We start from the raw sequence: 27800 nt of genomic DNA on the forward strand, positions 1-27800 counted from the left end.
GGCGGCTACGTGGGCATTGCTGCACACGTTTGCAAGACACTACTGCCTGGACAGCCAAGTCCGGAGGGATGGCTTTTTTGGCTGTTCCGTCCTCCAGGACTTTCTGGTGTGATTATTGGTTAGCAGACCCACCACCGGGGTTGGTATTGCTGGGGTATCTATTCTAAGGTAAGGAATCTGATACTAACCTGTTTCTTTCAGATGCACAAGTTACTTACCTTCGGTAACAATATATCTGTAAGAAACAGTAGTTAGCATTAGATTCCTTACCGCCCCACCCATCCTCCCCGTTCTGCGAACCGATATCTAGGGTTAAGGTCATCCCCTTTCAGGGCCCTAGTTTCAATGGCACCAGTGTTGTTTTTTAACATGGCTCTGCGTTTCTGGCGCAGAAAAGCTGTGTCTAAGAACTGACGTCAGCGCGTGGAGGCGGCGTCTAAGTACTCCGACTACGTCATCACGACGCGGACGATGTACGCGGAGCCGCTGACTAAGCCTACCGACGCAAAAGGGTACTGCTACGCAAAAATTTCCGGATCCAGTCTGACGCCCGGGGATATTCTAAGATAAGGAATCTAATACTAACTACTGTTTCTTACAGATATATCGTTACCGAAGGGAAGTAACTTGTTCGTCTGTTTTACAGTCAGATTTCAGTTCAGTCCAATATTTCAACTGAATATCTTCTTTTGATATTTCCATGTTTTGGGTTGTACATTTTTTTGACCTATTGGGCCAGGTGTGGTGGTAACATTTTTGCTCTTGGCAAGGTTTCATTTTCTCGTGTTTCTTTTAGTCTGATAATAGTAATAGCCTCTCAGGATACTTTTGAGTAGTTGGCATTATCTTGATGCTAAGTCACCCAGGATATATGGCGTACACACAGATGTAATGTTTCTGTGTTGTGCACATTTAGATATAGCTTTCCTATATACAATAAGACCGGATCCGTGTTAGGTTTTTGCAAATCGTATTATGATTTGCAGTTTGCTTTTATCTTTACTGTATGTTTATCTGTGACTGCATGTCATATCCTGTAGATATAGGTATTTGTGTATATATATATATATATATATATATGTGTATATATATATATATATATATATATATATATATATATATATATATATATATATAGAGAGAGAGAGAGATAGAGAGATAGATATTAACAAACAATGCCCAAATCTATATAGCTCATATTGTGTGTGTGTGTGTGTTTAGTTTAGTTTAGTTTAAAGGAGCTTGTAAAGCGCCTGGTGACGCCTCCCGGCGTGTCCCCGCGCTGTGGAGAGAGTGAGTTTTGAGGAGAAGGAGAACCTATCACTGATTAAAGAGGCAAGTTTTCAATTTCTTCCTAAAGGAGGTCTCATTCACCTCTACTCGGATGTCCATGGGCAGGAGGTTCCAGTGCTTCGCTGCCATTGTGCGGAAGGATCTGCCTCCCATTCTGGCCTTTTTAGGACGGGCAGTTCTGAGCAGACCTGTACCTTTGGATCTGAGGGTTCTGTTGGGTTCATATGGCAAAGCCAGATCGGACATATAGGCAGGTGCCTTGTTATGGAGAATCTTGTGACACCATAGCAGAGCTTTGAAAATGATCCTCTTCTTGATAGGCAACCAATGGAGAGTTGCTAGAGAGGGTCGTGAAGGGGCTCTGCGGGGCAGTCTTAATACTAGGCGTGCTGCCGAATTTTGTAGGACCTGTAATTTCTTTATATTTTTCTCTGAAGTGCCTAAGAGTAAAACATTCCCGTAATCAATTCGGGAAGTTATTAGCGCCTGCGTCATAGTCCGTCTGGAGTTGAGAGGCAGCAAGTCAAGGGTACGGTTGAGAGTCTTCATCACTCCGAAGCACTTGCCTACCGTTCTTTTTATATGGCTATCAAAAGATAGCTTATTATCAACCCAGACTCCTAAATTCTTCGCCTCCCAGGGCGGGGGCAAAGGACCCAAACAGGTGGGCCACCATTCTTTAGTCCAATTGGTCTCATTACCTCCAATGATTATGACCTCTGTTTTGGTACCGTTCAGTTTTAAACAGTGCTCTGTCATCCAAGAGGCCAGCTTGCTCATACAGTTGTTGAAGTTCGCGGCTTCCGTGGATGGGGCTTGCGTCAAAGATATTAAAAGTTGCGTATCGTCGGCGTAAGAGACAAGCTCCACGCCGAACGATTGCACCACCTCTGCCAGGGTGGCCATGTATAGATTAAACAGGGTGGGACTCAGGGCCGAACCCTGAGGCACCCCCTGTTCAAGCCGCACACTGTCTGAGAGGGAAGTCCCTCTTTGGACTTGGAAGCTCCTATCGATCAGAAAGGCTTTCAGCCATCCCAGTGCCCTGTTGGTTACTCCGGCTTTGTTTAGACACTGTAGCAAGATGGAGTGTGCTACAGTGTCAAACGCGGCACTGAGGTCGAGCATGATGAGGGCCATGATCTTGCCCTCATCTGCTCCCTCTCGTAGGGTTTCAGTGGCCCTGAGGAGGGCCGTTTCCGTTGAGAAGTTGGATCTGAAGCCCGATTGGGATTTATGGATATGTGGATATGGATATGTGTATATATGTATGTATATATATATTCACTGTGATGTCATGAGTGATGTCACTGACCATGTCATGAGTGATGTAATATGTGACGTCATCAGCAGTGCATTGAGGGCGCGCAAGTTATAGTTAGCTGAACTAACTATAACAGGGGAATTTCATAGGTTTTGTATGAGTAAAATTAACTGGTGTGAAACCTATGGTTTTTTACAGTGAATTTCAAAGGTTTTTAAAATGCTAATTCCTAACTATACCGTGTGTGAAACCTATGGTTTTTTCAGTGAATTTGCAAAGTTTTTTAAATGCTGATTCCTAACTATAACGTGGCTGTAACCTATCGCTTTTTAAGTGAATTTCAAAGGTTTTTTAAATGGTAATTCCTAACTATAACGTGGCTGAAACCTATGGTTTTTTTCAGTGAATTTCAATGGTTTTGTAAATGAAATTTTTTTTATGTAATAATTGTTATATTTGTTATACTGGTTTACTACATTATTATACATTTTTTATTTTTAGATATATTATTTTTTAAATTACGTTACATATTTTTAATATAAATTGATACAAAATGTTTGTACACCTCTCTGCAATGCAGCCCCCTGGCGTGTTTGCAGAGGGGGAACTAATTCCCCTTGCATACTGCGGGTCCCTGGGGGCCAACTAGCCCACCTGGAACCTTCAGTTTTCCCCAGGGGGCTACATTGCAGAGAGGTGTAATGAGGCCACACCCTTTTTACACCTCTCTGCAGCGCAGCCCACGTGCGCGTTTGTTGAAGTGGAACTAATTCCCCTTGCATACTGGGGGTCCCTGGGGGCCAACTAGCCCACCTGGTAACTCCAGTATGCGCTAGGGTGCTGCATTGTAGAGAGGTGTAATGAGGCTATGCCCCTTTTTAGGCCTCTCTGCAACGCAGCCCCCTGGCGCGTTTGCAAAAGGGAAACTAATTCCCCCTTTATATTGGTTGTCCCTGGGGGCCAACTAGCCCACCTGGAACCTCCAGTATGCGCCAGGGGGCTGCATTGCAGAGAGGTGTAATGAGGCTATTCCCCTTTTTACACCTCTCTGCAACGCAGCACCCGGGCGTGTTTGCAGAGGGGGTACTAATTCCCCTTGCATACTGGGGGTCCCTGGGAGGCAACTAGCCCACCAGGAGCCTCCAGTATGCTGCGTTGCTTTGCCCCGGAGGGCGGCGGTCCCCGGGGCAGTGTGGGGGGGGGGGATTGGGCACCCCCCACACTTCTTTATCACTATGCCCCCACAATTTGGTCGCCCTGGGGGGTAATTTTTAAATAAACATACTGGGTTTTAAAAAAAAAACATTTTTGGCCTTGGGGGTCCTTGTGGGACCCCATGAGCAGGCCTAGGGGGTCAGGGTGCTTCTAACTGCCAACACTTCCTGGTTTGAAGTGTTGAAAGCCAATGAGCATGCAGCTCGTGCTCGAGAAGTCCCACAAGGACCCCCAAGGCAATTTTTCGAATTTTTTTTTTTTTTTTGCCTTGGGGGTCCTTGTGGGACCCCCTGAGCAGGCCTAGGGGGTGCTTCTACCCTGCCCCCTTTTTGAGTTCTACACGTTTGTGTTTCTGCTTTCTTGTGCCTCAGTCTACCGAGGCACAAGATGCCTGCCATCAATTTCTGTTTTAGAGTGTTGACAGACAGTGGCAGCCAATCAGCATGCAGCTCGTGCACGGGAAGGTGCTCGCACGGTGCGTGCTTATAGATATATAATTGATTTCAACTTTAATTTTCTCAGCAATACTGGAGGGATTTACACCATTTAAACAAAAGCGTGATCTGCGTACCAGACCCTACCATTTTTCCAAAATTTGGTGTAATTCCGTTCAGCAGTAGCCATGTCTAATCGTCCTATGGAAATTAACATGGGGAAAACACGTTTTGGGGCCCCCCTTTTTTCTCGGCCCCCACTTGACGAATCTTCCCGAGACTTTCAGGGAAGGAGCGGAGCGGGCCATCTTCTTTGAGAAATGCGCAGAGATTCATCAACCGACGCCAAAGTTATTCTCAATAGTATTGCGGATTTCCCATGGAAACTAGGTCCTAACTATAACTACCTACTGGCGACCGCCAGTAGGTAATATATATAGCTATAATAGTAAAAATCAGTGATACCATTAGTAGTTCTGTAGTCCATGTTGGCTGTTTCCTCATGTGTATAGCTCAGAAACCTTACTGCTCAGTGTACCATTTTTATGATCAGATTGGTATTAGTCAGCCTTGATAGGAAATCCACAAAGAAGAAGGTTTTAATTAAAGCCTCCAGATTAGATGCCTCTTCATTTTCTAAACCAACCAGGTGAAGGTTACTGCTCTGGGACCACCTTTCGAGAATATTAACTTTGGATACTGGGAGATCACTCAGGTCTTGTTTTATACTTGCAGAGACACTGCATAACACTATTGCGACTCTGTCCGAATGAAGAAGCCAATTTGAGATGTCGGTCAATCGGAGGATGGGAAAAGCGGGTAGCCCTATATGCAGACGACATTCTGATAATGACGTCAAACTTGGATTTAGCCTTTGCCACAGTGATTAAGAGGGCAGAGGAGTTCGGCAAGAACTCTGGTTATGAGATAAACACCAACAAAACAGAGATCATGATATGGAATATTACCAGCACGCCGCTGGGGGTTGTGTCATCCATGCGGTATCTGGGGGTTAGAATTATACAAGATGTTAGTAAGATCGCTACCCATAATCTGGAGAGAGTGCATAAAGATTGCCAGAAACAACTAAAGGCCTCTTTCCATTTTTGGGAGAACCAATTTGGTAAAAATGTCTATTCTGCCAAAATACACTTTTCTTTTTATTACCATCCCGCTGGCCTTTGATACAAAGTTATTAACCAAATGTCAACAAGAGATAAATTCCTTTATCTGGAGGTATGGTGCCATAAGATTGGCTTGGAAGAAACTGAGGAGGAGGAGGGAAAAAGGAGGGTTAACACTACCAGACCTGCAATATTATGCCTGGGTGTTTCAGCTAGCTTACTCTAGGATGCTATTAAAAACTCCATCAGATAGCTCTAGGGGAAAGCTGTTTCGAGCCTTGTTGGGAGGGGCCGATCTTCCATCTGACAGTTTTCTCTTCAAGTTTGGAGACCAGAAATTCTTTAAAAAAGTAAAATTAAAAGTTCTCCAATCAATGGCGAAAAACTGATCTATGATCAGGAAACATATTGGGCTTGGCTACTACTCCGACTTAGCGCCTTTGTGGGATTCGCCAGGAACTCCACCCTGCCTTAAAGACAGTCTAGCGTCTCCCGTAAAGGACGCTGGAATTTTGAAATGGGGGGATCTACTCTCAGGAGGCTCAATAATATCTTGGGAGGAGTTGCGGGAGAGAGTTGGGCCAGGGCTCTCTAGATTTAAACATATGCAGCTAATAAGTTGGGCTCAGGCATTAACTAGGAAGGGGGCCACTCTCGGTAAAGTTAGCACTTTGGAAGAACAACTAACTACAAGAGCAGGAGGTGGTAAGGAGGTTTCCTGCTGGTATTGGGCAATCCTGGAAGAGATAGATGGAGATCTTAATCTCCTGGGTAAATCATGGGGAGGGGAGATGGAGGACATGTGCGAACAGATGTGGCAGGAGTCCTTCAGCCTCTTATACATGATCGTGAAACCAGTTTGGTTGAGGCGGAACCATCTGTTTACGCTACATCGAGCATATCTCTCTCCCCAAAAACTAGCAAAATTCCAATCGGGAAAGAAATGCAATAAATGTGAGCTGCCTGAAGCATCGGATGTGCATATGTTTATGGACTGCCCCGCCAGCAGCCTTTGTTGGGGGTGGGAGGGGTGGAGGGGGGCGGGGGGGGGAGGACACACTGTGCTCTATTCTCAACATCACACTGAGCATTACGCTTCCCCTGATTATCTTTGGGTTGGATGAAAAAATCTGTGGCCAAGCTAGATCTTTTCTGTTCTACGCCATCCTCCTGGCAAGGAGACAGATCTGTAGGTTTTGGGTTGAGGTAACACCTCCTTCATATGCTGAGTGGTTGACATCTCTTTTTGAAGTTTCCAAAACGGACTTGGCTGGGTCTCGATCTAGAAAAAACCTCGCCCTTTGGTACAATGGAAGTAGGTTCTCCGGGTTTTTTTTTTCCCCGGGTCCTATGATTATGCCTTCATCCTGCTCCACGGACTTACGGTAAAGGCCCCCCCCCCCCCGTCAGTTGAAGGTCTGACAGGTGGTAAAATACTTTGATGGAGTTTGCTGGTTACCCTGGTTTCTTTCTCTGTGGGTTTTGCCCTCTTCCGCCAATCAAATGTGGTATGTGCGGACTCCTTGAACTCCCCGCTTAGGCGTGGGGCACGGGGTTCTCAGCATATAGTGGTGGTCGGTGGCAGCCTACTTGGATATGGGCAAAGGCAAATGAGGACAAAAAAAAAAAAGATGTCGGTAAATCACAGCTTGATAGTTGACATCTCCGTTCAGGAAGGAGGCTGCCAGCCCCATTCCCCGCATGCACCCACAGGTGGACCACCACGTATTGCCTGGTTCGTGCTTCGACAGTGGGAGTTCATGTGCTGGGGGGTAATGGCAGTACTTAATCACTATCCCCAAGTCTCAAGGTCTCTACAGTTGGTACTCAGTAGTGGTAAGGGGCAGTAAGAATAGTAGTGAAGGAAGCTCTACAGAACAACGACAATATCCCTCTGAGGATGGTCATGCACTCTGCCTAGACAAGCTTCTAACTGTACTCGATCTCTCCTTGGCAAGTTTGGGATATTTCCAACCTTTCAGATATGCATATTGGAAATAACCCAGCATCACCTTTCTCACAAAATAGCAGGCCCCATGTCACATAATATATACATGCATATTCCTGATCTTTCTGCAGACTTGTTCTTCAGATCCTTTTCTATCATTCAAATGTGTATGGGTGTACCTAAATACTGCACCATCCCTTGCACCCAATACTGTACCATGCTCTACATGCCATGACAGTCACCTCCCCCACATTGCTGGCTAAATGGGAAAGGTCTATTAGGAGTCATCCATGTGCTGAGCGATAGAAGGAAGGCTACAGTTTGAAATGTATCTGTCTCTGCCAGATATCAATTAATCCAATTCAAAGTCATCCATAGATATTGCATCAAACTAGTAAATATACACTGCATGGACCTGACTAGGTCCGACAGATTTACATGCAGACTGTTCCATTGATATGGCACCTACGTACACAATCTTGAAATGCTTGGAAATACAAGCTCTGTAGTGTTGGATGAACAATATCTTTTGTTAAGCATCCTATGCCACCTCTTACAAAGTCCAGGCTCCAAACTAGGTTTATATTGTTTGCTTTTCTTATGGGCAAACTACTTCTTCCAGCGCATTGGCTACATAATCCCTCGTCATCAAACCAGCAGTTGCACATGTTGCCTGTTATCTACATGTCTTGGATTATGTTATGTTAATAGATTTTATAAAGCTCTCACTCACTGAAGATCTTCCTTGGTGCTGAGCAACAGAGAATAACGTACAGCTTGCAATGACAGTAATGTCACGGACTCCACCGAGATTTAGTGATATGATATTTGGAGCCAATGACTGTACTGCAGAAATTCAGTGAGCTCTCTAACAGACCCATAGTCTCCCTTTCAACCTCTGAAGCTTGCATGCATCCTTGGTTACCATTCAGACTCCATCCTGTCACTGAAAGCTGGTGATTACATATAGGGCCCAGCGAACCCATGTATACCTGTGACATTTTATGAAACTGTTGGTATCTCCATGTGTCTTTTCCCGCAGTGATCAACTCTACATTACAAAATAATATTCAGAAAGCAGTTCCATAAGGCTTACATATGTTACTTTTACTGATGTTGTTGCTTGTGCATTCATGTTTATTGAAACTTCAACAAAATGCATTTAAAAAACAAAACAACACATTACAGCATCCTACCCCACCCCCCGTAGTTTTCGTATCGAAGGAATTAAATAAATTAGATACCACACCTTAACAATGACAAAATATATATGTACTTTTTTGGGAAAATGGTAAAGAATTTTTCTGTCAAGAAACACGGGAGAATATTGTGAGAAATGGATGTTGAAGCACAGTTATCTTTCTTTCCTTGATCTTGGCTTACTCTGGAAGAGGAAGACGTCCTTCAATTATGACAACACTGAAGGGTTTTTAAATTGAAAGTCTTTTTCTGCTAGAAGAGACATTAATGCACTGTACATTTAGAATCTTCTGAGAATCTAGTTATTTTATACAAATCATCGAAGAAGCCGGAATCAGTACGCTCTCCAGAGGAATGGGTGGCATTGCTGAAATCCCACAGCTCCCCTTGCTACCCGCTCTGTAGGAAAAACTCTCTGGTTAGGCTTTGACATGAATTTTCTTACTTGTTGTAAACAATGTACTAGGTTTATAGCTTTTCTTTGACATTTATTGCTTATCTTAATATTTCTATTTTGCTACCTCAGTAGTTTTGTGTTCCTTATGCGTCTTCTTTTCTGCTCATTTTCAGGGGAGAGAGTGGTTTGGATTTATGCTGGGGTCACCCCCTTGTTGTTCTGGCATAACACTACTGTGTTCTTACTGAGTGACTCTAAATATAGATTTTTATCTCTTTAGTTCATAACTTTTAAAATCAAATTTCTAGGCTTAGGCTGTGATCTAATTCAGCATTGAATATGTTTTTGGTTTGAATTTGTGTACATTTTGTTTTTAAAGTATTCCTCTAGTATACAACATTTGAACAATGTACGGGACAAAACGGTGTATACATTAAGTGACATTGATAAATTTGCACTTCTCATTTCGTTATCAGGTCCTGAGCCAACACTCTTTGGAAAGCCAAAGTTTTCTTGTATGAGACTTCATTACAAACACAAGGGCAACAGTGGATATTTTCACACTCTGAGAGCAGTGACGCGACATCCTGAAGAAGATGGAAAAGGTGAGAATAAAAAAACGATTAAATGCAAAGGAGTCCCTAAAAATTTACCATACCCCCATTTTGTACCATATCCAAAATGGCACCACGAAAGTGAGTCCGACTTACTGTAGGAAAGTTTGCAGTGGTCATCCTCTCTAGGAAACGCAGGGAGTGCAAAATAATTTAGCCAGAATTACAAGATTTACAGGCAGTTCTGAATAAGCACCAAAATAATCCAAAAAAAATAGTATTTCCTACTAAGACAGTCCTTTCCTATGGGTATTTGGGCCAAATGATACAGCACCATTTTCAGATAAATTGACTTAAAAGTCAAACACCTTCTGAAGAGGCTTTCATGACATAGTTCAGTACTGTTTCAGTGTGCCAGGCAAGTCCGATCTTCAACAGAGATGTTGGAAGGTGAGCGTTCTCCACATGAATACATAGTACAGAATATTTTCTGTCCAATTTCTCTCACAAATTGTTTCTACCTAATATGAGTATGCCTCCTATCATGTTTCAAAATGTTTGAGCAGTATCACTTTATTTCTCTGCCATCCCCATATTAAGTACAGCAACAATCTATTGATGGCTTTGAAAATCTTGAAAGGACAATCATCTAGGAAACAGTCAGTCTGTCCATCTAAGATAGGAGCTGTTTAGCCCAAAAGCGCAGTAAATTCCTTGGCCCATGATAGTGTCCCAGTCCTCATGGAACGCTTGGCTTCCTAGGTATCAAAAGGATTTTGAGCTCCACTGCATCTACAAAACGGAGAGAGCTGCATCATTGATATATGCATTGACCTTCAGGGGAAATATACATAATTTAAGTTTATTTACTAGAAGAACGGATTGAGTGCCCAACCTTTCTGTGTGGTCAAGAAGGACCGAGAAGTCCTCTTGGATTACGTTAATATATCAAAACACCATCTGTGTATAATGTCAGGATCTGCATGTGGCCAGGGTCACTCATCTAAGAAGTTCTGTTTGAGCGTTGCCCACAGGGCTCTATTGTCAAGGCAAACAGCACACAGAAAAGCGGTATCCCTGCTATATGCCCCATTGATTCCACCAAGCCTCTGAGATAATCTTGCATGTTTATACCCTTGCTGTTGGATTTGTATACTGTTGGTGCACCCCCCTCCAAACCCTGTACCACATCCCATTCCTTCCATTACTACTTGCAAGAAATCCCATATCTAAATGTCAAAAGCTTTTTCCTTATCTATTGCACCATGTCAGGCTTTCCAGCCCGCAGAAGTGGGTTACTGACCAGATGATGGAATCTGCAAATGTTTGGTGAGGTATTCCTGCCTGGGATAAAGCTAAACTGGTCTTGGTGACTAAGCTCCAGCAGTAATGTGGATATCCTTTTGCCAGTAGATCAGAAAGGATCCTATAGTATACATTTGCCCTTGAAAAAGGGCACTAAGATCCTACTTCGAGGGTCTTAGCCTATTTTCAACACTGCAAATATTATTATTGCCACGGACATGGTAGGGGGCAGAGTGCCTACTTCAGAAAATGCCTGAAATACCTTTAGGAGGTAGGGTTCAAGTATATCCATGTAATTAGCATAGAACTCTGTGGGCAGTCCGTAGTTGGACGTAGTTTTACCAGCTGCCAGTCCCTTCACTGCTGTCCTCCCCTCCTCTGCCATTATTGGGGTCTCCAACAACTGGGTCTGCTCAGCATTAGCCTATTCAGTTGAGAATTCTGGACATGTTTTTGTTGTTCCCCTTTTATATGTACTCTAGTCCTTTTTCAATGAAAGAGTAATAAGCATGTTATGTCTCGTTTATCTCAATTTGAGTGCTGGCTACTTTATCTGTCACCTGCAGTGATGGTAGTTGTGTTCTGTCTGGTGGTGTCAGCCCAGCCTGTTTAGGGTCTCTCCGTTTTCCTTTCTTGTTTGTATCATTAATAGTCTCCAATGTCTTTTAAATGCCCTCAAGTTTCCTAAAGCTCTCTTCTAAGTCCTTTCACACTCTAAATGGCATACCCATACAGATGCTCTTAATTGTAACCTTGAATGCCTCCTTTCAGGGGTTGGATTCCCAACGAAACCTTCATTTGCTTAAAAAAACTGTACAATTAAAGTCCAGGGGGCCTCTCTGTAAGGCAAGTCAAGTAAAGCTGTGGGCTGCAGTCACCACAGTGGGATCCTACTGATATGCACTCCCCCATCTCAAGGCGAACATTAGTTGTCCAATAGTGTATTAACTGAGATATTAGTGTGAAGAATCTTCCCCTGAAACCATGGATTGTACAACAACAGGTCAGTTCTTGTGTGAAGTACATGCACATGAAATTAATAAGATTAATCATGTTCATCAGGGAGCGTTGTGCGCCATGTGCCAGACAGTTCCCGGTTGCCGAGCCAAACGACTAATCTAATGACCAGCTGGGCAGGGTGCCAGAGTGTGGTGGCAGACATCTGTCCATGTCCACACTCTGGGCGCAGTTAAAGTAACCACCTCAAACTGTCATGAAGTCCAAGAATCAGCACATCAAGTCAAGAAAATCGACCTGCAGATTATTTGGTGCATACATACTCACCAGCCTATGCACCACCCCCAAATCCAATTTTCCCGTTAGTTTGTCTACCTTCAATGCCATTTATGAGCACAGCCAGCCAGAACAGGATGTGCAAATCCAGCCATATGTGTACCCCTGGCATAGAAAGTTTATGTGATGCCAAGCAATGCCCCCTTCATCTACAAAGTAGTTTCCCCCAATTTGTCCCTGATGAGGTGTGTTTGTTGAAAGAATGCAATATGGATACCTCTTCTTTTAATGCAGTCATACATTCTATGACTTTTGTCAGATGACCCAAACCACACATGTTCCTGGTTAAAACATTATGCCTGTGATCACCTGCCATTACTTTCTGTCAGAGGTTTGCAGGAGTAGACCCTCTTCCATCGGTAGTGACCAAGGCGAGAACCCACCCCTATCTCCTGTGCGCCCATACATCCAAGTGCTGCAACATGACTTGCAAACATGCCCCTTTCTTTGTGTCCTTCTAACCTTGCCTCACAGCAACATTTTACAAACAACAATATTCCTACTGTTTCCCCTCCTGGATCCAGCATGAACGTACTACCGGCTACTTCAGCCTAGAATGTAGTATGAAACCTCCTGTGTAGAGAGCACATGGGCAGTGTAGGGGGTAAAGTGTGTACTCAATAGAAGTACTGCTCCCTTCACAACCACCTGGCAGCAACTGGAATTGTGCAACGCAAGTAATAACATTCGCCTTACTTAACATTCACCCTTTTAATGGAACCATTTCCTGCTTAACATTCGTAACTCGTACCCCCAGTGTACTACAAAAGCTAGTTAACATTACATGTATGTGCAGTACTGTTGCACCTTTCAGAGTTCATACTCATCAGAGTGCCTAAACACATACAGATCAATGTAATTCAGAGAAGAAAATATCAGTATACTGAAGATACAATCTTGTCTGCGTTCATTGGAGTCACTGTCAGCAATACAGAGCTGTCCATGTCGTCTTCCTCATCCTCTGTTATAAGCAATTCAGAGTCAGAGTGCGATTCAGGAAACCCTGGTCACTGATTGCATCCGGTCGCACTGAATTGCGACACTTAGTGCTTCTTGTTGCACAGCTGTGATCGGTTCTGCCCCCAGTCTGGAGGATTTCTGTCACTTGAGGTTTTTCTCTTCCCTGACCTGTAAGGCTTAGGGGGCAATGGCTCAAAAATGTTCACACCATGATCAGTCAGGCAGTAGGTGGACCTGCTCCATCTCTCACGGGACTTGGAGAAGAAGCATGTCTTATTGTTCATTATGAGTTTTAAGTTTGCGGGAAATGGCAGCATGTATGTGATGTCCAGGTGGCAGACCCAATGTTTTACATCTATGAAGGAGTACCTTTTAGCTTGAACTTCCACTTTGTAGTTCAGGAAAATATAAATTCTTTGGTTGTCATCTGTCATTGTGCCAATTTTCCTAGTAAACTGCAAGATAACATCTTTCCCTGTAATTTACCAACCAGGTTACTACCAGCATTGTTTGAACCCTGTGAGCTCTTTCTGAGATAAAATGTTGCGACAAGCCTGCAGTGCCGTCGTATCTAGTATTCGTCTCTCCTGGAAGGCAACCTTATCATGGCCATTTCTTCACTCAGGGAGATCCAATTCTTACGTTATGTTGGTGTGATCTCCCTTCTGCATCATTGCTCTGGCCTCGAGCACTCAGAACTTTTGAATTTCTTTTGCATGTTGAACATCAGCTGGCACAGTTCCCTCAACATGAGCTGGCACGCGTCCAGGATTCTTTTGTTTGCGGAGATCCTTTCCTTCTGTCAGTTTACTTGTAGTAAGGTAAGGTTTGTAGCCACTATGTCAATTTATTCTTCACCACCTCTCTGGATTCCTTGATTGTTGCCAGGACATTGTCCAGTTTGTCCTATTCCATCGCGTTCATACCTGACAGATAGATGGCAGGCAGTGGCACTCCCTCCATACCAGTCTGAGTTTGCTAAAGTTCCACATGGGGTCCCACAGGGGTCTGCGATCAGCCCAATCCTTTTTAATGTTTACATGCAACCCCTGATGGGCATCATCAAGGCTCACGGCATTAGCGTGATCAACTATGCGGATGACACGCAGCTGATGATTTCCCTTGATGGCGCCCACGCAGAATCACTTGAGACATTTCACACCTGCATGCGGGAGATGGCAACTTGGCTAAAAAGTAACTCGTTACAATTTAACAGCGGTAAAACTGAGATATTGCAATGCAAAGTGGGAACGATCGCCAGAAGCTTGCCTGTTTACTTCTGGCCTTTAGCCTCAGATGGACCACTGACATCAGTAATGACGGTGCGGAATTTGGGGGTCAGCTTTAATGACAACTTAAATCTGGAGACCAACGTCAACAAACAGGTGAGCAGCTGCTTCACCCTAATGCGGGGCCTCCGAAAGCTGTTACCTCTCCTTCCAGCACAGACCAGAGCAACCTTAGTCAGGAGCACTATTCCTAGCCGCCTGGATTATTGCAACGCTCTGCTACTGGAATCTCCTGCATATTTGATTTCCAAACTCCAGAGCATCCAGGCGGCAGCAGCCAAAATGGCACTCTCTCGAGGACGACGATCCTCCACCACTCAAGCTTTAGCCGAGTTACTCTGGCTGCCCGTTCATCAGAGGATTCTTTTTAAATCTCTATGCACTGTCTTCAAAGCAGCACATGGTCTGGGTCCCAAACCTTTACAAAACAAATTTAAATGGTATGAGCCCACACGGACCCTTCGGTCATCATTTACTAATCTCATTAGCGTACCTAGAATCAGGAAGGCTACTTACGGTGGCAGAGCCTTCAGCATAGCAGCAGCCCATCTCTGGAACAGCCTTCCTATTGCAATTAGGAAAACAAGTGAACTGCTGCCTTTCCGCAAAAGGGTAAAAACCTGGCTCTTCCCTAAAGCCTAACTATCCCAGAGTAACCTGTTCAATCCCCCCATCCTGCCCTTGATGCTCAGTTCTTAGTCACACTTTTCATAGCGCCAGGATGCCCGTAGGGTTGCAGTGCGATTTAAAAATGGCATAAATAAATAAACAAACATTCTCCACTTGCGATGGAGCACCAGCCTATGGGTCCACCTCAGAGGTAGGTCCTCCAGTTTAAGCTTGTCTGTGCCTTCCCTTTGGCATCTCCTCCAGGAGGGGTAATTTCAAATCTAGATCCAATCAGACCAGCTCCCTCCCATTAGGGAGTTATTTTACTCAGGATCACCACGAGAACTCCGTATTTCACTGAGCACCTTGTTCACTCCTTGATGATCAGCTATGCTTCCTGCAGGTTATTACTTCATTCTTTGCACCGCCCAAAGCATCAAACCGGCTAGGAGAAGTGGCTCACCCCTCCTCCACTTGTCACAGAGGGAACCGTGAGGCCCTCCATCAGAGGTCCAGTATTCAGGGCCCTCTTTTTTTCTCCCGGTGAAAATGGGTCCCGGCGAAAATGGGTCCTTGCGAGGACCCCACACTCAGAGGACAATGTCCAACAAGTTCCGGGCTTCCAGGAAGGGGCCCGTGCTACGCTCATAATAGAGGTCTAATCACTCACCACTTAGATTAACCCCCACTTGGATTGTAGATGAATTCCGCTCGCTGGGACTCAAACTATTTCTCTGTGCCCCCGCCTTTGCCCTAGTGCTTCTTATGTCCCAGGTACTCATCTGCCTAGTGGCCCCAAAGAACCCAGCAATTCACAGTATTGCTCTGCCCCCAGTCTCGGCCTCTGTCACAGCGCTACTGCACAATGTACCAGAAAGCCTACTCCTTAATCTACCCTAGACTGCTCAAGCCCAAGTATGTGGAGATTGCTAGCATCCAGGATCCTACACATGTGGTCCTCAGTCCGAGCAGGTCCACACCCTTAGGCCAATCCAGTCCTGCTAGGGTTTAGCCACCATCTTTCGGTTCACACTTCCCTGGCTTGGCGGCCCACCGGATCCTCTCCCTTTAGCACTTTCACTCCCAGCAGGCCACCAACATTCTTCTGTCCACCATCTTGGATAATCTTGGGGAGTCCAGCTGTAAAGATATGGGTGGATGGTGCAGGACAATGACTTGGTATGGAGAGCTGGGCAGGAGTGCACTTAAGCACATCCAGCTGTATTTGCAGCATGCTACGCCACTAGCCCTGGTAACATTTACTACAAACAACACCTTGGATGCCGAGCATTTTGTGAAGATGCAGTTTCCAAAACAAAATCTTTATATGAAGTGTTTCGGAATTATTTAGTAGAAAAAATGAAGAAAACTAAATTTTAGATTAAAAAGGTATATGATGAATAATGGTGACCCTGGTCCTACTTGGTGGGTGGTGATTATTTTGAAGTTTATGAATCTAGTTAGAATACCATTGCTTGAGCGGTATGTTACAGACAAGCAACTTTTGTCTTCATGTTATACTCAATATATATATTAGAAACCATACTGAAAAGGAGAATGGTAACTTTTATAAATTAATTGTTTGGTGCAGCCACAGAGTCCCCTCAAGTTTAATATTTCTTATATTTCACCTGGGTATAGTAGTTACTATGATATTTAAGGAAGAACATGGATGAATCTTGTAGAGTGCGAACTTTGTCCAAGGGCGTCAAGGCGCTAGGAATAGAGACCAGCAATCGGGAGTAGTAGGGATAAGAGAGTGAGTTGTCCACTATAACACCAAGATTCTTTGCATATACGGCAGGACAGGGGCATGGTCCAAGCATTTTTGGCCACTAAGAGTGAGACCATATGGATTGTTGACTGCCAAAGACCAGAACCTCTGTGTGTCTCCATTGGGTTGCAAATAGTGGTTTACCATCCAGGCAGCCATGGCCTGCATGCAGCTGTTACAATTTGCTGAGAGGCCTCAATGCTGTTTGTGATGGACACCATTATTTGTGTGTCATCAGCATAGGATAGGGCCTCCAGCCCGAAGGATCTGATTATCTTGGCCAACAGGAAGATATGAATGTGGAATAAGATAGGACAGTGGGGTTCCACAGAAGGTGGGAATGGAGTGAGAATAAAATTGGCCATCTTTACTTTTTGTGACCTATCTGTGAGAAATGAGGACAGAAGCTCAAGAGCAGAGTTTGATACCCCAATTTTCTGAAGACGGTGGATCATCCTTGTTAGCGAGATGGTATCAAAGGCAGCAGATATGTCCAAAAGTATTAACAAGTACGTATGTATGCCCAGCATCTGCTTGGGTACGTATGTTGCTTACTTCAGATATTAATGCAGTCTCAGAGTCATGGCCACTCCTGAAGCCATGTTGCTAGCCATCAAGCAGATGATATTGATCCAAGTAGGTGCTAAGTTAGGAATTTAGATACTTCTCCAGAATCTTGTCAGGGACTGGTAGCAGGGAAATAGGCTGATAGTTTTTGGTTCTGACGGGTCCAGGTCGATTTTCTTCAGTAGAGGCTTGATGACCGCTGTTTTCCAATTGAGTGGATATTGCCCCGATGAGATGGCCAGATTAAGTGTGGACATTAGGTGAGGGACAATCATCCCCCTTCCTAATTTCATGATCTTCAGGGGGCAGGGTTCCGAGGGGGGCCCAGCTGTATTTCCCCCTAGGAGAGGATCTGTCTGCTCGTGAGACAGGGAAAGAAAGGTGAACAGTGTGGCTTCCCACTTATCTGGTTTAGGAGGGTTGTAAGATTCAGAGCTGGTCATTTGAGCCGTTTTTGAAGGCTCTGAGTTAAGGTTGTATAGAGAGGAATACATTTCTAGAATTTTTGAGTGAAAATATTGGGCCATTTTGTGACAAAAATCCTGAGAACTGTTATTGTAAAGTGGACTAGGAGGGGAAGAGAGAGGATTGATCACATTAAATAGTTCCCCCGGGGATTTGAGCGATTCTGTCTTCCGTGCATAAAATAAGGATTTTTCTTCTTTGATGGCTGTTTTGTATTCCGCTAGCTTCCTCTTGTGATTATCCCTTTCGATCGGTTCAAGATGCTGCCAGATCCTCTCTTGGTGGCGACAAGCTACAAAAAAAATTCACTATAACAGCTCTTCATCGTCATTAGAAATGGCCCAAAGTCCAGTCAATCAGGCGCCACCACCCATTGAAACCAAGACAGCTTGAACGTCACTAACAGAGTTTAAAACAATGATTTTTTTCACCTCTAAAACAAAAGACTGCTCTCTCGTCGATATCTTTGTCTGTGGTAGTCTCCGTATTCAGTACAACTACATCAGCATCGACTACTCATCACCGCCGGCGAATCTGGTAATGTCCTCAAAATCTCGATTGACCATAGTGTCAGTAAAGGTAAAACCTGCCATGTCGACTGCAACGTTGTTAAAAATGGTGTCCACGAAGACCTCGAAGCAACTACTGTCGACAAAAGGCCGTGCGTCCTCATCAGAACCGTCCGCGGCCCAGATGCGGACGAGCTCAACGTCGACAACACCCCCATCGACAACGCTCCCAATGACGTACACAGTATCGATGCAGGCTAACTTAGATACACTGAAAGCAATGGCATTAACAAAGCCAGTGTCAATGACGTCCATGCCGTCGACGGACACTTTGTCGACGTTTCTACCATCGACATTATATTTGACAGGATTAATTCCACCAGTGATTCCAGATCCATTGGCAAAATTGTTAACTTATATGTCGACTGAAGTTCAAAAGGACAGGGACACCAATATTATTCCACCACCATTACAAGTTAGACACAGATCTTCAAAGAAATATTATTGCCTGCACAAACTTCATCAAGTAAGGTGTCACCTGTTCCACCAAAAGGAAGTCTTTATTATGGTAATGAGGAGCAATACTCAGGTAATGAGGACATGTTTGGGTGGCACACAGCCCTTTGGATCTTCACATCAAGTGTCAAGAAGATGACGATGAGCATTATTATTCTCATCATGAAACTTCTCACCCGTATGTGCAGTAGGAACCTGCAATTCAAATGCATGCTTCCTTAGTATCCAATTTGCAGTATATGTTGACAGTCTGTTATCGTAGATTCCCACTCTCAGAATCGGCTTCTTCAGTTCCACACCTATTCAAAGTCCTTCTGACTTCTCCTAGACAGCTCTCTCTAGTTCTTGCACCTCTTGCATCACTGTTGCCACTCTTACCTGCAACAACTCAGCAACCTCTAGTGGGGGATCACCAGTCTACGGATGATAAAAGAGAAGAAGGGGAGACGGATGAAGTATCCCTTCCCAATGTGTGGGATGAATATCGGCTTCAGACACCATCTCCTTCAACTCCGCCTCTGGTTGACTCCCCGCCTGAGGACATAGGGGGGTTTCACATGCTCATGTCGAGAGCAGCAAAGAGGTTTCAGCTTCCCCTGATCACTAAGCAATCTGATTGCTTTTTATATGATTTCAAAGAACAGAGCAAAAAGCAGGATTGCGCAATTCCAATAGTTGACTTTATATGGGAGAAGGGCTTGAAAGTAATGACGGCTCCAGGTGTGCTCCCTAAACTGGAGAAGAAATACAAGGCGCCTGATAACTCTCCATCCTGCCTCACTGGGCATCCAAAGCCGGATTCAGTGATATCACAGGCGGCTCAGCGTCGTGCCAGGAATTCCTCCTCCTATCTGCTCCCCAAGATAGAGACAGAAGACGTTTTGATGCCATAGGAAAGAAATTCTGTACTATGCGGCGAACACAGTCCGAGGGGCAAATGCCCTGGCAATCATAGGCAAATTTGATCGCCAAATGTGGTCCAATAGTTCACCATTAATTGATCTCTTGCCAGAGGATTCTAAATTGGAGGCCAAGAAAGTTCTACCGGAGGTAGAAAGAATATCTGCTGAAATAATTGACTGGGCAATAGACTGTTCTACAGGTTTCCACCAACTTCAAGGGCCTGCAGTTCTGAGACACCAGGGATGGTTTTTAGTTACCTCATTCTACCAGGAGGTGTAAACAAAGATTATTGATATGCCCTACGATGGGAAGTCATTATTTGATCAACACGTAGACGAAGCACCTCAGACGATTAAGAAGGATACTGATGCGGCCAGAGACCTAGGCACTCTCCAATTTAAGAAACTGCCTTTTCGCAAAGCAAGAGGCAGAAGAGCCTCTTCTTTCCGCCAAGGATATTGCCAGTATAAACGGTTCCAGCCCTATCAGGGTTAGAATCAATACTCCGCTAGCCAGCAGCATCAACAGCCCTACAAGCCACCACCTTCCGCTTCCTACAGACATCCCTCTATGGGGGGAAGATTTCTCGAAGAAACAATGATGTATCTATAGTCCCTGCCACCACTCCCACCTCAATATCCAGGATTGGGGGAAAGATTTCCCATTTCCTTCCCAAATGGTCAGAAATAATATTGGACAGATGGGTCCTCAAAATAGTCAACAGGAGACACATCTTAGAGTTTCAACAGATGAAACCAAACTTGCCACCTTGAGGACCACCTCCTTCCCACTTAAAGGAACTATTGTTTTAGACAGCAACCATGATACGCAAAGGGGCAATTGATGTAGTGCCAAAAGCTCAAAGGGGCCTGGGCTTCTATTCAAGGTTCTTTCTGATACGAAAAAAATCTGGGGAATTGCACCCTAATATGATCTTCTTCAGCTCAATCATTTCGCATGGTGTCTCTTCAGGATGTGCTGCATCTATTGAATCAAGGAGATCATATGACTGCCTTGAATCTCAAGACTCCTATTTTCATATTCCCATTCACCCCAAACGCAGGAAATGTTTGCACTACAGGGTGGCCGGCACACATTTTCAATTCAGGGTCTTGCCTTTTGGTCTACAGTCAGCACCTCGAGTTTTCGCCAAGGATTTAGCCTGGTTGCTTCACATCTGAGGCAAGCAGGAGTTTAGATATTTCCATATTTGGACGATTGGCTATTAAAGGCAAGCACAACAGAAACAAGCAGACATACAAGTTTGTTTTTCTCTATTCCATACCCTGGGCTGTCTCTTAACCACCAAAAACCACATCTGCCACCCACAACTACCATTATGTTTCCGGTAGCAACTATTGACATGCTGCAGTCAAAAGCGTGAACCTCAAAGGAAAGACAGAAAAGATTTCACAACCTAGCACATCATTGCATATCAAAAAGATCCGTTTCTGTATGGATCTACAAATCTCTGCTGGGAATGCTTTCCTCTTGCATCCCCCCATACCAAATTGTCAGTTATGCATAAGGTCACTACAGGAAGAATTGGACAGCCAGTGGATACAGGCCGGATTGCACCTAAGATGATGCAAGCTTTGCGGTGGTGGACACACATCCCAAATATCTCCACCAGTCGCACCTTCCTGGTCGACACTCCACAATATGTCATTACAACAGATGCCTCCCTCAAGGGGTGGGGAGCCCATCTTCTAGACTCGACATTCAGCGGCAAATGGAACACGCACCAAACAACTGTGCATATCAACCTTTTAGAGCTTAAGGCCATCTGACTTGCTCTAAAATCGTTCCTCTCCAAGACTGCATTAACATCTGTTCTTATTCGGACCGACACTCTACATTTATGCACTAGTTGAACAAACAAGTCGGGACAAAGTCAACCACACTGTCCTTGCAAGCTCAACAAATATGGACCTGGGCAATTCAGCACAATATAACTCTTACAGCCGAACATGTTCCAGGCATATCCAATGTACATGCAGACTCTTTATGTTATGTTATGTTATAAACCGTTTTGTAGCGCGCTCTGTTACTGGTGAGTATCCTGGCGCGGGGAAAGGGTCAGAACCTTTTTAAGCTTTTTAACCTTTTTAACCTTTTTAACCTCTTTAAGCAGAACTAGCTCGAAATGCTACAAGTGGAGGCTTCATCAACCAACTCTAGACCACCACTTTAATCTCTAAGGCAAGCCAAGAATCTCCAACAAGAACTGCAAATGCCAGTACCTCACCATTTGGCGACACCTAGTGGGATAGTGGGGGAATCCATTTTTGACCAAATGATCAAAGATTTATGCCTGTGCATTGCCTCCGATATTCTTTATCCGAAGGTACTCTGAAAGATGAAAGAAGAGCCCATTTTGGTTCTTCTCATAGCGCCCAGGTGGCCCGCCAGTTTTGGTTTACAGAACTCCTCCTCCTCTCGGAGCAGAAACCCATTCAGTTGCTTCCAATACTGAATCTTTTAACAGTGAACCAGGGCAAGGACCGTAATCCCAACCCAACATCTCTTAGATTGACGGCCTGTTTCTTGAGTACCACAAGTTTGCCGATCTAGCCACTTCACCTGATTTCCAAGAGGCTCTTGCCAATGCCAGTGCACAGTCCAAAACCAAGACATACAAACTCAAGTGGAAACGGTTTTGTATCTGGTGTTCCAGCTCACAGATACACCCTGTTTATTCTTCACCAGAGCAGATACTTCTGAACCTTCTTCACTTGGCATAATCTGGCCTTTCTCACTCTTTCATCAAGGTGCATCTCACTTTAATATCCAGATTTAGATGAACCAGTCATTCATTGTCTCTCTGCTCCTCAAGAATCATAAAACAGTTTCTTAAGGCATTGTTTTCGATGTTTCCCCCAGTGAGGCTACCGCTTCTTCCTTGGCATCTCAACATTGTGTTATCACAGTTATTGAGAGACCCATTTGAGCCATTCAAAAGGCAGAGCTAAAATACATCTCTTGGAAGACAGCTCTTCTTCTAGCGCTTACATCGGCCAAACGAGTAAGTGCCATACAAGCATTCACTGTTAAACAACCTTTCCTTCAATTTAAAAATTACTGTGTAATTCTTAGTACTAACGCATGGTTTATTCATTCCTAAGGTTCCCTCTGACTTTCATTTAAACAAACCTATCACCCTAAAGAAATTTTTTCCATATCCCCAAACACCGGCGGAAAGGTCCTTATGTTCGCTAGATGTCAAAACATTTCTAAACTTCTATACACATAAGACTGTCAGCATCCGCAGAGCAGATCAGCTTTTCATTGCATTTGAAAATCTCTGGAGAGGAGTTATGTTTCAAAACAGAATATAGCAAGATTGATTGCTTCAGCCATATAATCTTGCCATCAGCAAGCTTGGAAACCATTATCTACTACAGCTAAAGCTCACTCTACCAGTGTGGTCTCTACATCGACAGCTCTCTTTGCAGGTGTGCCCATGCAACAGATTTTCAGAGAAGCGACCAGGTCCAACAGGCACAATTTTACTCAGCGTTATTCCCTGGATGCTGCAGAAAACTTGGATGCAGCTGTAGGACAAGCCGTTCTACGTCACTTATTCCAATAAGGTGAGCCTCTTTTTGCTTCCCACCTTCCAATATGCTTGATAATAATGTGTATGCCTTTATTGGTGTAAATTTGCTATGCTGTCCAATGCTAACTATTCTGATTCAACCATGTGAATCTATGAAAGATTCAATACTGGAGAAGAAAATAAGTTACTTATCTGTAACTGTGGTTCTCCAGTATTGGTATCTTTCATAGATTCACATGCGGCCCACCCTCCTCCTCATACAGGCCCTCCTGAGGCTTGGTTCTCTTTTGGTATATATCATTCTCACTTGTGCTAGAAAATCTGTAACCATGGAGCCTCTGTGGTGAGGGTTCTAAAGGGTGCTGTCGCCTGATTGACATGCCTGTTTGGTGATGGCTGTCACTCTTGATGATGATGGACAACCCTAACAGCAGATATGTCTTATATGAATTAAAGAGGTGTGAGTTCCAATTTGTTGCTGACTGTTGTGTATATGGTTTTAGTCTTATTGTGGGCCATAACTGTTGTATATGTATGTACATTACTATATCATGCCACGGCGAACAAAGGGTGAGCCCTTCTTAGTTTACCTCCATATTGAAAGAAGTTTGCTGGTTGAGTTGTTTGCAGTTTGTGGATTGTAACCTGAGGATTGCACTTGAGGGTGTGATTGTCTTCTGGGCTCTGTTGCTGTGAAGTGGGTGATACTGTAACTGATACATGTTTTTAACTGTCTTCGGACGGTTATGTACTCCTGGATGCTTCTAATGCTGGCTGGTAGTGAGCTCCAGGGCATGGCATCAGGTACTGAGAAAGCAGTCCCTTTTACATATTTCTCACAAGTGGCGTAAGCCTGATGCTTATTGTTCAGTTTGTGTTATATAGCTTGAATGTAGCTTGTAGGTATAGTGGTAATTTTCCTTGTGAAGCTCTGTAGACAATGCAGAGTGTCTTGAACATTCCCCTTTTACCTATAGGTAGCCAGCGGAGCGATTGCATGACTGGAGCCATGCGCTCTTTCGGGTAAAGGCAGAGAGGAAGCCTTACGATAGCGTTTTAAATTAGTTGTTTTTTGCGTATAAAGAATGCAGGTGCGCCAAGGTATAGGCTATTGGTGTAGTGAGGCTCGGAGTTTACGAGTGCGAGGATGGCTTGCAGTTTATATTGATGTGCAAGGTCTGGGAAGATGTGATGCAATGTTTTCATTGTATAGAAGGCACTCTTTGTGACGTTGTTAGCCTGCAGTATCAAGGATAGATCTGAATCCATGGTTACTCCTAGGTTTCTAACGTCTCTTGATGTTATGGGCTTGGAGTTCCTTAGGCCATATCATTTCTTTTTCCAAATATTGTCGTTTCCTGGATCAAGTCCCTCAGACACAATTGGTGCACTCAAGGCTGTAAAAAGTGGACCGAGGCTCCCAACTTGCTGGAGTAAAGAGCCTGTAAAGGAAACACACACATCCAATCCTGGGTTACTGAAGATAGTTTACTTCTTCATTTCAATCACTTCTACAGGTTAAGATGAATTCCTGATTTGGAAAAAGCTGTTGTGTAGGATTCTGCTAGCTACATCTTCATTTTGTCTCTTTATGACTTTATTTGTACAGTAAGGATTGCAATCATATTATTGCTAGATCGACTAAATGGAGGCTTGACACTTTAAAGCCACAAAAGGGGAGTTGTCATTTTTTTTGCTTGAATCCACAAGTAAATATTTTTTTTAAGTAATTTACCAACTTTGGGTGCTTTGTTTGTCTTAAAGCTGAGGTTTCAGTGATTTGATTGTGTTGCATAGAATGATAAATGTAATGTTTGCCACAAGGCTCTTCTGAAATCTTTTTCAATCCTATGGTCATTCGTAGGTCATTACTAAGAGTCTTGGAACTGAGTGCTCAAAGAGTGAGAGAAATAATATGATCTCCTTGTATTTCCATACTGTAAGTTCTTTAATACATTGAACAGTGCCTGGGTGTCTAACACAAAATTAAACATTCATGGTAAAAAGGGGCATCTTGGTGTCGTCCCTTTCCTTATCTTGGAGCTCGTCCTTCTAGGCCCTGTTCCCACACTCTCCAGCAGAGCTGGATGCTGGGTCCACTCCATACCTCCTTGACTTCCCCGGAGCCGGAGTGACCCCTACCCAACATAAGTAGTTTCATATGACCATGCATTCCATTGTTGGGCCCCTGGCTCCCTCTGACATGCCTTTGTGCCCTCCTATCAGAAAGGTGCCCCAGGTGAGGTACCACCGGTTAGCCTGCTCCAAATGCCAACTAGACCCCTTGGATCCAGACCGGCTTCAACGACAAAGACTACACCAGAGTGTGTCCTCCCGATGTTGTTGATGCCAACCAACAATGCAGACCTCATTGTCCTGTTTGACTGTGAGATGGCACCAGTAGACCCCAGCGCTATCTGGACCATGCCAGCCATCTCACTTGGACAAGCTGCCCCAGGCCTTTGACTGGCCTAGTGCAGAATTGGATTTTGGGAGGGGTGATGATGATGCCTACCAGTTTGATGACCCCTCTGATGAGATGACAACTCGTGCTAGGAGCTGGGAGATGGCAGTGGCTGGACACCTCCAGATACTGACCTGATGTTGTCTCCGGGATCTGCCAGGGAGGAAGGTGTGTCCTTCATTTTGGTGATAAGGAGGGTGGCGGTGGTCTTTGGCCAACAGCTTCCCTCTGTCTAGGTTAAGATCAATGTCTAGCCGAGGTACTTTGCAGTCCCTGCTTCCCTTCAACATAGCCCTCATGGACACTGTCCTGTGGACATCGGCAAAGCCCTGCACCTGTATTCTTGTGCACAAGACGATTGCCCGTCGCCACCACACTGCTCCCGGGGCCCAACTTTCCTCACCCACTGCCCAACTCCCTGTTTTGGCAGTCGAGACCTGTTCAACTGCCAAAACAGGGAATCCAAGAGAATGGACACCTTTGGAAAGGGATACTTCTCTACTACCAACCTAACATTGTGGTCGGTACCACACAACCTGTTGGACACGATCGCGCCAGTGCTGCCCATGGTCTCGGAAGAGGCCAGAGCCATAGTGAACCAAGCCATTATTCATGGCAGGGACAGAGCAAAGTTCTCTACCTGGTGTGGGGTGGATTCCGCTGATTTGCTCACCAGGGCTATCTCCTCCACGGTGGCACTATATTGCCACAACTAGCTCCCATCAACTGGCTTCTCGGAGCTGTCCAGTCAGCTCTGATAGACATGTCCTTCGACGGCTCTCGCCTGTTCAGTGAAAAGGTCAATTCAGCACTTACGTGCATTAAGGAGACTCATGGTACCACAAGATTTTTCATTTCTTCCCTGTAATTCCAGCCATAACCCAAGGTCAACAGGCCTCACAGCCCTTTCCTGCCTTTGGACCCAGCTCCCACAGAAGATGTGGGAACCAAACCCAGCATGCTGTGCAATTCCCTCCCCTCCAGCACCTATATAGGCACTGCAGGCTTCACATGCAAGGCAGAAAACGCTGATGCTGAGCCGATCAATGCAACCTCCCGGTGCATAGAGGTACTGCTGAAAGTTTTCCAGAGCCAGTCTGATACCTGGGTAATATTCTAAGGCGACGATCCTATGGTTAGATAGAGTATGTACCAGAAAAGGCATTTCCGAAGGTAAGTAACATGATCTTTTAGAATACACTGGATGTAACAAAATATGTTTGTTCAGGTTGTGCCTCTTCCCCTTCAATATTCTTGGGATTGATCTTGGGGTTGGAACTGCAGTGCTAACTGAGAGAACGTAACACTCATAATGTGATCCTTTCATTGGTACTGTCTGAAAGGAGGTTTTATAAAGAGTAGAGTTAGGGCAGGAACACACAGTGAAATTTCATAACGTGCATTTCAAGAAGTACTTAGATCCTCCAGGAGCTATATGGCATTATTAAGGCATGGACTCTGGGAGCAGTAAAATGTGTTGGTGGGGAAATTGTAGGTAACCGTAAGTCTCTTATTAGACAGTTAGTTGAGAAAATTTATGTGAGGACTTTTTACATTTGGTAAGCCTAGTGTAAGCAGTATTTACATTTGTAAGAACGAGAAATCCTGAATAATATTTGGCATACGTTAATTGATATGTATGGTTCAAATGATGCACTCAAAAAGATAGGTGGGTTACCTTTTTGATCTTCTGTTTCTTCATATGGGTTCTTTCACATAAAGTTGCTACTATTGTTCTTATTCAGTTTAACTGAGGATGTCCCATATGTGAAAACCAGGAGTGTGTAACTACTGAATCCCATTGTGTATACTTTTAAGGTATATTTGTGATTGCTTAAAGAACTCTTAATACAAATGAATTTGACTTGCGCAATGTTGTTATTAAACTAGTGTATGTTGGGATATTGCTTTGATTTCAGACACCCTACAGTGTATTGCAGAAATGCTCAAGATCACCAAGCAAGCCCTTGAGTTAGACGTGCCCATCGTAGAGAAGAAATTAGAACGGTGAGTTCACTTCTTTAGGTCTTGCCTACAGTTGTTAAAAGACCTATTGTGTGCAGCACCAGTACATACAATGTGCTCTTTGTTATCAGCCGTCCATGGGAGTGCATGTGTTTTTTTCTCTCTCTCTCTCCCAAGAGCTGTTTTGCTCTTC

The 27800-nt window shown here is 44.3% G+C and overlaps 1 protein-coding gene across 1 annotated transcript in view; it reads left to right on the forward strand.

Annotated features, from left to right (window-relative positions):
* LOC147666656 (phosphatidylinositide 4-phosphatase SAC2-like) overlaps positions 1-27800 on the forward strand; it is a 241221-nt gene that overhangs the window by 182716 nt on the left and 30705 nt on the right. The window contains exons 6-7 of the mRNA XM_086948986.1: positions 9352-9480; positions 27562-27649. Coding sequence (XP_086805112.1) covers positions 9352-9480; positions 27562-27649 — 217 coding nt within the window. The remainder of the gene's footprint in view (positions 1-9351; positions 9481-27561; positions 27650-27800) is intronic.

Source organism: Lissotriton vulgaris, unplaced genomic scaffold (assembly GCF_964263255.1).
Source record: "Lissotriton vulgaris unplaced genomic scaffold, aLisVul1.2 SCAFFOLD_750, whole genome shotgun sequence".
Taxonomy (NCBI): Eukaryota; Metazoa; Chordata; class Amphibia; order Caudata; family Salamandridae; genus Lissotriton; species Lissotriton vulgaris.